The sequence below is a fragment of the Rhinoraja longicauda genome, chromosome 17, assembly GCF_053455715.1.
Source record: "Rhinoraja longicauda isolate Sanriku21f chromosome 17, sRhiLon1.1, whole genome shotgun sequence".
NCBI lineage: Eukaryota > Metazoa > Chordata > Chondrichthyes > Rajiformes > Arhynchobatidae > Rhinoraja > Rhinoraja longicauda.
Genome location: NC_135969.1, coordinates 6,292,457 through 6,303,122, shown reverse-complemented (window position 1 = coordinate 6,303,122; position 10,666 = coordinate 6,292,457). Strand labels below are relative to the sequence as shown.

At 47.1% G+C, this 10,666-nt stretch overlaps 1 protein-coding gene across 1 annotated transcript in view; it reads right to left on the bottom strand.

Moving 5' to 3' along the window:
- Positions 1–492: 492 nt before the first annotated feature.
- Positions 493–10,666, bottom strand: part of LOC144601708 (protein shisa-5-like) — a 69,310-nt gene continuing 59,136 nt past the window's right edge. The window contains exons 3-4 of the mRNA XM_078413999.1: positions 5,999–6,220; positions 493–3,323 (exon numbers count right to left, since the gene is read on the bottom strand). Coding sequence (XP_078270125.1) covers positions 3,079–3,323; positions 5,999–6,220 — 467 coding nt within the window. The 3' untranslated portion in view covers positions 493–3,078. The remainder of the gene's footprint in view (positions 3,324–5,998; positions 6,221–10,666) is intronic.

Sequence of the window (10,666 nt, the reverse complement as noted above, 5' to 3'; positions counted from 1 at the left end):
ATGCGGATCGAGGAAAATGTAGGGTAGCTCATTGTTAGCTAGGAGAAAGTGAAATTGAACCATAGAGAGAGAAAATTGAATCAGGGGGACAGTCAAACTGGTCGGAGAACCAGGAAGGGGGGAGGGGGGAGAGAGAGGGAAAGCAAGGGATACTTGAAGTTAAAGAAGTCAATATTCATATCTTTGGGGTGTAAGCTGCCCGATCGAAATATGAGGCACCAGCATTTTGTGTCTATCTCGGGTGGTGGTGAAAGAAAATAACTGCAGATGCTGGTACAAATCGAAGGTATTTATTCACAAAATGCTGGAGTAACTCAGCAGGTCAGGCAGCATCTCAGGAGAGAAAGAATGGGTGACGTTTCGGGTCGAGACCCTTCTTCAGACTCGGGTGGTGGTGAAGTTAAATGCAATATCCAGACTCAAATAGGCACACAATCATTTCAGTTTTTGCTTTATGTGATAGGGCCGGCTTTAAAAGAGATGAACCCAATATTTTGACATTGCATGCATTTTATTTTACAGTACAATTTCTAGTATTTGAACATGTAATTAATATTTTTCCAACAATGCTGCTTCCGATTTACTTTGATTATCCTTAAGATGAACAAATCTCGATTCAATGAACCGAACCAAAAAGAAGCCCTCAGACAACAGCTACAATGTAATTACAAAGCACAGAGATGAAAATGCACTCAAAGTCAGTCTTTGGTTCGGGTTGGGCAAAGGGAAAAGGTTATTTCAAATGACAGAGCAAATAAGACAATGGTGTGATTCCCCTGCAGCACACAACTTATTGTTGATCTGGCAAGTCCCAAAACGTTGTTTATCAGTCTCCGAACTGACTTGACTGAAGCGGTTCCATTCATTCACATAAACACGGCAGCAAAAACCTCAAGCATTTTGGTTTATGACATGAATATAAAAGACATGAATGTTGGCGATAATTAAAGCTGTTCCCATTGATTCGCAACGTTCCCTTTTGCTCCAACTCTCTTTGATCTCACAAATCAATCAGGCCATTCGGCCCATCGAGTCTACTCCGCCATTCAATCATGGCTGATCTCTGCCTCCTAATCCCAGTTACCTGCCCTCCTCATAACCCTTGACACCCGCTCTAATCAGGAATTTGTCTACCTCAGCCTTAAAAATATCATCGGGCATCTTAACCCTCCTTGAGAATACAGGGTCATTAGAAATTGGAACTGCAACAGGCCATCCAGCCCTTCGAGGCTGTTCCGTTATTACTTAAGATCATAGTTGATTATCCACCGTGGTGACATGTCCCAAGAATATCCCCCCATTCCCTGAATGTGCAGAAATCCACCATTGTGCTTTGACTGAATGACTGAACCTCCAGTCATTTGGGGTGGAGACAATGACTGAACCTCCAGTCATTTGGGGTGGAGACAATGACTGAACCTCCAGTCATTTGGGGTGGAGAATTCCAAATGTTCACTATCGCCTGAAAACGGAAATTTCTCTCCATCCCCAGTCCTCGAAAGCCGACTCCTTGTTCTTGAAATGGGAGCATGCAGCTTGTCAAGTCATAGTGTCGAAGAGGGGTGCACCAAAGTCCCCTTAAGAATTTCATGTTTCAACAAAATCTCCTCAATTCCCGAGAATACTGTCCCGATCGGCTTCTCTCCTTATTCTCCAAACCCACTGTCATAGCGAATCGTTGCTGCCATACCAGCCTCTGACTGCTTTTAATTTTACCCTACACCATGGGTTGAAGAAACTTGACCAAAAACTTGGCACTACATTGACCACGCTGGGCTGGGTGATGCAACCGGAGTGAACCTCAGTAAGTTTCTTACCTTAGTAATATTCAGACAATAGCACTATTTGTATATGCGCCTTGGCAGAGTCTTAGAGATAAAATATTAAAAAGGCCTTCGGCCCATTGAGTCCACGCCAACCTTCAATGCTCATTTGCACTAATGGCATTGTTTCCTCGCCCGAGATTCTTATCAAAGCCCCCTCCCAATTCTGCAACTCACTAGGACAACTGAAAAGAGTGGCCAATTAACCTACCAACCCACATGTCATTGGGACGCGGGAGGTAACCAGAGCACAGGGAGGTACCCCGTGCCGTCACAGGGAGATGCAGGGCGTGCAGACTCCACAAGGGCAGCACTCAAGGCCAGGACTGAAAGCGGGTTTCTGGCATTGCGAGGCCCAGTGGGTCACTTCCGCGCAACCCCAGAGCGCTTTGGCTCAGATGTTTGGTGTCATTTTGCCTGGCTGGGATATCAGCTGTCACCATCCAAGATGGTGGATCATCCAAGACCCAGCGATGGGATAAGCGGAGAAACCCGAGGACAAAACCCATCGCTAAGTTAAAACATGGCGTCAGCCTGAAGATTGGGGAGGTGAGAGATATTGGGGGAGATAAAAGGGCATTTTCATGGGTTCAGCTTCTCTTCCACGGTGTTTTGTATAAAAAAGCAGGATTGCCCAAATGGTGTTGACATCACGAGAAGAAATGGTTTACAGAGACTACTGCCGGGCCCACAGCACGTCCTGGCTTTCAGCTTCCTGATGACTAACTAAAACAAGGAACAGCAAAAACAGGGCACAGTCATTTCCCCTTTCGGGAAATGGATGCAAAAGTGGTTCGAGGGAAGACACTTGGAAATGCAGAGCCTTTCATTAATGGCAAGTGGTGAGACATAGCCTTCACAGAAGGGGAACTTAGGCAGATATCAAAAGACCTATTTTACCAATGCAAGAGAAAGTAAAGAATCTTTTATTTTATTAAATATAATATAAAGCTACGCTGCTTCCAGATTAACCAACAAAAAAAAAGTCAAAATACAAGATAATCAAAATGTAAGATTTGCACTTAAGAATGACTTCACATCTTCTTAATAATAAAGCACTTAAACATGAGGAAGTGGCGAGGTCAGTAGTGGGGGCAGGTTTGGGAAATAAACTCTTTTAAACTTAAGTAACTTCAGTTAACTGCTGAACACATGAAAGGTTTACAACGTAATCCGTCTCCAGCATTAAACTCGTACAAAATAGTGAGAGAGAGTACAATAACTCGGTGAATGCACGTGGCGAGGGAGCTGGTCATTAGTGTGGCTTTTCTGGAGTTCCATAGGAGGGGTTGTAAGCTGGCTGAACGGCTGGGTTGTAAGGTGGCTGCGCGGCTGGGTTGTATGGAGGTTGCGCGGCTGGGTTGTAAGGTGGCTGTGCTGCGGGGTTGTATGCTGGCTGCACGGCTGGGTTGTACGTTGGCTGCGCGGCTGGATTGTACGTTGGCTGCGTGGCTGGATTGTACGTTGGCTGAGCGATGGGATAAGGTGCACCAGCACCGGCTGAAATAAAAGCAGAGGGGAACATTAAAGCACAATCTAATCTGGCTTTGCCAAGCACAAGTCTATCCATAAAACTAGCCCATTTGGGTCTAAACGGCCTGTCAATAGTCAATTAGGCCCTACTTGCCCATGCTGACAAAGATGCCCCATCTACACCAGTCCCACCTGCCCGCATTTGGCCCATTCCCGCGCCGCGGGACTGAACAGCGCCCGGTGCAGCTCGGCCGCGGGGCCTTCCATCGCCCGGTGTGGCGCGGCCGCGGGACACCATTCTGCTTTAGTTAAACATTTTGTTCAAGATGGCCGCGCCGTTGTGTTTGGCTGCCTGCCACTGTAACTTTCTTTTTTTTTTCCTAATCAGATGTGCAGCACTTTGGTCAACGTGGGTTGTTTTTAAATGTGCTATACAAATAAAATTGACTTGACTTGACTTGACTATCCACAGGTAGACACAAAATACTGGAGTAACTAACTCAGCGGGTCAGGCAGCATCTCGGGAGAGAAGGAGGGTCTCGACCCGAAACGTCACCCATTCCTTCTCTACCGAGATGCTGCCTGACCCGCTGAGTTACTCCAGCATTTTGTGTCTACCTTCGGTCTAAACCAGCATCTCCAGGTTTTTTTTCCCCCGACACATTTCCTATCCACATCTGTGTTGATACGTTTCAGTTTGAGGACATCCCTAAAAAGAAACACATCAGAACTATCCCACAATATCTGACTGTATCTGACACCAGATGTGGAACGGGCGGTTGGTGGAGTGGAAGTGCCCAGCTAGAAGCATCTCAGCTCTGGGACATGCTGCAGGGACCTGTGGGCCAACTCGTGAACCAAGTGCCAGGAAGGAGGAGGGCGTGGAGCAAGAAGCGTTTGACAGCACTGGGCCTGTACTCGCTGGAGTTTAGAAGGATGAGGGGGGACCTCATTGAAACTTACAGAATAATGAAAGGCACAGATAGAGTGGATGTGGAGTGTCCACTGGTGGGAGAGTCTAGGACCAGAGGTCACAGCCTCAGAATTAAAGGGCGCTCTTTTAGAAAGGAGGTGAGGAGGAACTTCTTTAGTCCGAGGGTAGTTAATCTGTGGAACTCATTGCCACAGAGGGCTGTGGAGGCCAAGTCAGTGGATATTTTTAAGGCAGAGATAGACAAATTCTTGATTAGAACGGGTGCCAAGGGTTGTGGGGAGAAGGCAGGAGAATGGGATTAGGAGGCAGAGATTAGCCATGATTGAATGGCGGAGTGAACTCGATGGGCCGAATGGCCTAATCATACTCCTATCTATAACTTGTGAGCCTGAAGGTCGGACAGCTGTCCAGGCTGTCGACCGGTGGCTCAGTGGCAAATCCCTGTTGCACTCCCTTCCAGCTGATGAATGTCTCGGTGGGATAGTCATCATCTGCCCTGCCTCTCTTACCTTTTCCATTCACGTCCTGCCCTGTGTTGGCCACACGTGTCCACTTTACACAGCCCGGTAACAATACCGACCTTCAGCAATGTGCCCCCGTGCAAAGACACATAATAATGACAATCACAACTGCTTACAGTTATGATAATAACTGGGACTAAGACCTCTTGGAGCATCCAGCTTGCTTCTGTTTGGCACTGTGTCCTTATGGTCAAATTTGTTTCGTTTCTGTTTGCTTGTTGAGAATATTGCGTTCTAAATGTGTTCGCCAACCCCACAAAAACCCCTTCCCTCAAAGACATTGCACCACAGTTAAATTATATGACTGCCCCTCACATCTTCCCAGGCTCCCTTCCATCAGCGGCCTGGTTATATCACATTCTCTTCAGAAGATTCAATCCAATGCATTAATCAGACGTCTGCATTTCCTATCTCATTGAGTCATATAGAGTGGAAACAGGCCCTTCGGCCCAAATTGCCCACACCGGCCATCGTGCCCCAGCTACACCGGTCCCACCTGCCTGCTATTTGGCCCATATCTCTCCAAACCTGTCCTATCCATGTACATGCCTAACTGTTTCTTAAACTAGATAACATTATTTGAGGCTGATGTTTATGCGTATTTATCTTTAAAGGTCGTAAGATCATAAGTGATAGGAGAAAAATTAGGCCATTCGGCCCATCAAGTCTACTCCACCATTCAATCATAGCTGATCCATCTCTCCCTCCTAACCCCATTCTCCTGCCTTCTCCCAATAACCCCTGACACCAATACTAATCAAGATAGCAGAGTCAGGGGGTATGGGGAGAGGGCAGGAACGGGGTACTGATTGAGAATGATCAGCCATGATCACATTGAATGGTGGTGCTGGCTCAAAGGGCCGAATGGCCCACTCCTGCACCTATTGTCTATTATCTAATCTATCTATCTCTGCCTTAACAATATCCATTGACTTGGCCTCCACAGCCTTCTGTGGCAAAGAATTCACCTCCCTCTGACTAAAGAAATTCCTTCTCATCTCCTTCCTAAAGGAACGCCCTTTCATTTTGAGGCTATGGCCTCTAGTCCTAGACTCTCCCTCTAGTGGAAATATCCTCTCTGCATCCACCATCCAGGCCTTTCACTATTCGGTAAGTTTCAATGAGGACCCCCCCTCCATCCTTCTAAACTCCAGCGAGTACAGGCCCAGTGCCGTTAGTCCTAGTGGAAACATCCTCTCCAGAGGCTGAAAGACCAGGTGTCGGTGCGATACATCGGGTTTACTTACTTGCCACGGTGTCTTGATACGAAGGCGGTTGTCCAGAGTAAGGGGTTGGATATGGCGGTGGATAGGCAGTGCTTGCAGGGTAGGGGAGGCCTGCAGCGGGCCCCGGCTGCACTGGCATGGCGGTGTATCCCTGGTACGGAACAAACCCCTGTGTCGGTATGGGCTGGTGCTGTGGATATGCCGACTGCACCACCGTGGTCGTGGTCGAACTCGTGACAACAGCTAAAGGGAGAAAGCAACAGTCATCTCACTAACGGCAACAGGTATTCATTCATTCATCACGTTTGTTAGAAGGTAAATATCAAGTCATGAACGGTGAGGAAAGCTAACTTCAATGTAAAATAATCCTTTCCCGACGCAGAGGGATACGGACATTGGCTGCTATTTAGTTTAGTTTAGTTTAGTTTAGTTTAGAGACACAGCGCGGAAACAGGCCCTTCGTCCCGCTGGGTATGCATCGACCAGCGATCCCCGCACATTAACACGATCCTACACACACCAGGGGCAATTTTTACATTCATGCCAAGCCAATTAACCTACTAACCTGCAGTGTAAGAAAATAACTGCAGATGCTGGTACAAATCGATGGTATTTATTCCCAAAATGCTGGAGTAACTCAGCGGGACAGGCAGCATCTCAGGAGAGAAGGAATGGGCGACGTTTCGGGTCGAGACCCTTCTTCAGGCTGAAGATGGGTCTCGACCCGAAACGTCGCCCATTCCTTCTCTCCTGAGATGCTGCCTGTCCCGCTGAGTTACTCCAGCATTTTGGGAATACAAACCTGCACGTCATTGGAGTGTGGGAGGAAACCAAAGTTCTTTCGGAAAACCCACGCAGGTCACGGGGAGAACGTACAAACTCCGTACAGACAGTACCTGTAGTCGGGATGGAACCCGGTTCTCTGACGCAGTAAGCGCTGTAAGTCAGCAACTCTACCGCTGCGCCACCGTGCCGCCCCAAATTGTAGAAGGACCTCTTTGCTCCAATACTCAACTACTCTCTTTATGAAGGCCAACATTCCATTGGCTTTCTTCACTGCCTGTTGTACCTGCATGCTTACCTTCAGTAACTGATGTACTAGGACACCCAGGTCTCGTTGTACTTCCCCTTTTCCTAACCTGACACAAATGGGTCTGAAGAAGGGTCTCGACCAGAAACATTGCCCATTCCTTCTCCCCTGAGATGCTGCCTGACCCGCTGAGTTACTCCAGCATTTTGTTCATACTTCAGCATCTCTTCAATTAGTTCGGCAGCAGTGGCTTCTGTCTTTTCACAGGGGAAGTCATTGATTGACAAACACTCGACAATCTCCCAAGTTTCGTTCTTGATTTGAACTTTGTCCCGCTCACTGAGATATTCCTCTCAGCAGATAGACAATAGACAATAGGTGGAGGAGGAGGCCCTTCGAGCCAGCACCACCATTCAATGCGATCATGGCTGATCATTCTCAATCAGTACCCCGTTCCTGCCTTCTCCCCATACCCCCTGACTCCGCTATCCTTAAGAGATCTATCCAGCTCTCTCTTGAATGCATTCAGAGAATTGGCCTCCACTGCCTTCTGAGGCAGAGAATTCCACAGATTCACAACTCTCTGACTGAAAAAGTTTTTCCTCATCTCCGTTCTAAATGGTCGACCCCTTATTCTTAAACTGTGGCCCCTGGTTCTGGACTCCCCAACATTGGGAACATGTTTCCTGCCTCTAATGTGTCCAACCCCTTAATAATCTTATATGTTTCGATAAGATCCCCTCTCATCCTTCTAAAAGATGGCAGGGGTCAGACTGGGGATGGGCATTCTGCCACTAGTGGGTGTTGACCCGCACCAGGGGCCAAGGCTTGGCACCAGATGTGTTCAAGTATTGGCTGAAAATGAAACCAAGTGGTGCCGCCCGGATCCGACAACAGTGAGGTTCGATCGAGGTGATCCAAAGCAACTGTTGTGCTGACGAAGGCTTAAAGCACGAGTGAAGGCACGATGCAGGGCGAGTATAATTACCGCAGTGAGCAGGTACATCCTCCTCACGCAGTCTGGTCACGCAGTCACAGAGCCATAGGGTCGGGCAGTCATGCAGCACGGAAACAGGCCCTTCGGCCCAACTTGCTCATGCCAACCAAGATGCCCCATCAACGTTAGTGCCCCTGGCCTAGGGTTGGTCCATATTGCTCGAAAGCTTTCCTATCCTGTCAATGTGGCCCTCATGCATGCTGTAACGCATGCAGCTCGATGCTGGGACTGCAGCTAGTTACAATCTGCATTAATGATTTAGATGAAGGAATTAAAAGTATCATTAGCAAATTTGCAGATGACACAAAGCTGGGTGGCAGTGTGAACTGTGAAGAGGATGCTAGTGTAGGAAAATAACTGCAGATGCTGGTATAAATCTTCAGGAGGATGCTATGTGGCTGCAGGGTGACTTGGACAGGTTGTGTGAGTGGGCGGATGCATGGCAGATGCAGTTGAATGTGGATAAGTGTGAGGTTATCCACTTTGGAGGCAAGAACAGGAAGGCAGATTATTATCTGAATGGTGTCAGGTTAGGAAAAGGGGAAGTACAACGATACCTGGGTGTCCTAGTGCATCTGTCACTGAAGGTAAGCATGCAGGTACAGCAGGCAGTGAAGAAAACTACTGGAATGTTGGCCTTCTTTGCGAGAGGAGTTGAGTATAGGAGCAAAGAGGTCCTTCTGCAGTTGTACAGGGCCCTGGAGAGACTGCACCTGGAGTACTGTGTGCAGTTTTGATCTTCTAATTTGAGGAAGGACATTCTTGCTTTTGAGGGAGTGCAGCGTAGGTTCACCAGGTTAATTCCCGGGATGGCGGGACTGTCATATGATGAAAGAATGGAGCGACTGGGCTTGTATTCACTGGAATTTAGAGAGGGGATCTTATGGAAACATATAAAATTATTAAGGGATTGGACACGCTAGATGCAGGAAACATGTTCCTAATGTTGGGGGAGTCCAGAACCAGCGACCACAGTTTAAGAATAATGGGTAGGCCATTTAGAACTGAGACGAGGAAAAACTTTTTCACACAGTGAGTTGTGAATTTGTGGAATTCTCTGCCTCAGAAGGCAGTGGAGGCCAGTTTGTTGGATGCATTCAAAAGAGAGTTACGTAGATAGAGCGCAGGGCTAGCGGAGTCAGGGGATATGGGGAGAAGGCAGGAACGGGGTACTGATTGTGGATGATCAGCCATGATCACATTGAATGGCGGTGCTGGCTCGAAGTGCAGAATGGCCTACTCCTGCACCTAATGTCTATGTAACATTCAATAAGATTCTACCTGTCCAAAGATAGACACAAAAAGCTGGAGTAAATCAGCAGGTCAGACAGCATCTCTGGAGAATTCCTTTTCTCCAGAGATGCTGTCTGTCCCGCTGAGTTACTCCAGCTTTTTGTGTCTATCTTTGGTTTAAATCAGCATCTGGAGTTCCTTCCGACACATCTATGTACCGGTCCAAATGTCTTTTAAGTTTTGCTGTTGTAACTGCCTCAACTACCTCCTTTTGCAGCTTAACCGAACAAACAGACTTAAGAACAGTTTTTACCCCAGGGCCATACGAGAACTGAACACTACCTTTGCACTAGGCAACACCGTTAAAAAATCTTGTACTTAATATAATTGTATTTAATTGTATTTATGTATTTATTTGTTTTTGCATTTATTGCATATATGTTTGTACGCACCGTCAGGATTGGCTATTTTTTAATTTCGTTGTACTCGTTGCAATGACAATAAATGAATATTATTATTATTATTATTATTATTATCATTCCAGATGCCCACCATCCTGTGCATGAGAAACTTGCCCCACAGGTTCCTATTAAATCTTTCCCCATTCTCATTTAAAACCTCAAAATCACAGCAAAAGAATAATGTGAGATTTTTTTGTTTGATTGAATGAAAGACACAGCATGGAAACAGGCCCTTTGGTCCACACCGACCATCGACCACCATTCACACTAGTTCTATGTTATCCCACTTTCCCATCCACTCCCAACACACGAGGGACAATTCACAGAGGCCAATTAGTGTAAAAACCTGCATGGTTTTGGAATGTGGGAGGAAACCAGAGAACCGGAGGAACCAATTTGAGTATAGGAGTAAAGAGGTCCTTCTGCAGTTGTATAGGGCCCTGGTGAGACCACACCCGGAGTATTGTGCGCAGTTTTGGTATCCTGATTTGAGGAAGGACGTCCTTGCTATTGAGGCAGTGCAGCGCGGGTTCACCAGGTTAATCCCCGGGATGGCTGGACTGTCATATGAGGAAAGATTGGAAAGACTGGGCTTGTATTCACTGGAGTTTAGAAGGATGAGAGGGGATCTTATAGAGAGGTATGAAAATTATGACAGGACTGGACAAGCTAGATGCAGGAAAAATGTTCCCAATGTTGCGGGACTCCAGAACCAGGGGCCCACAGTCTAAGAATAAAGGGGAGGCCATTTAAAACTGAGGTGAGAAAAAGCTTTTTCACCCAGAGAGTTGTGAATTTGTGGAATTTTCTGCCACAGAAGGCAGTGGAGGCCGATTCACTGGGTGAATTTAAAAGAGAGTTAGATAGAGCTCTAGGGGCTAGTGGAATCAAGGGATATGGGGAGAAGGCAGGCACGGGATACTGATTGTTGATCAGCCATGATCACAATGAATGGCAGTGCTGGCTCG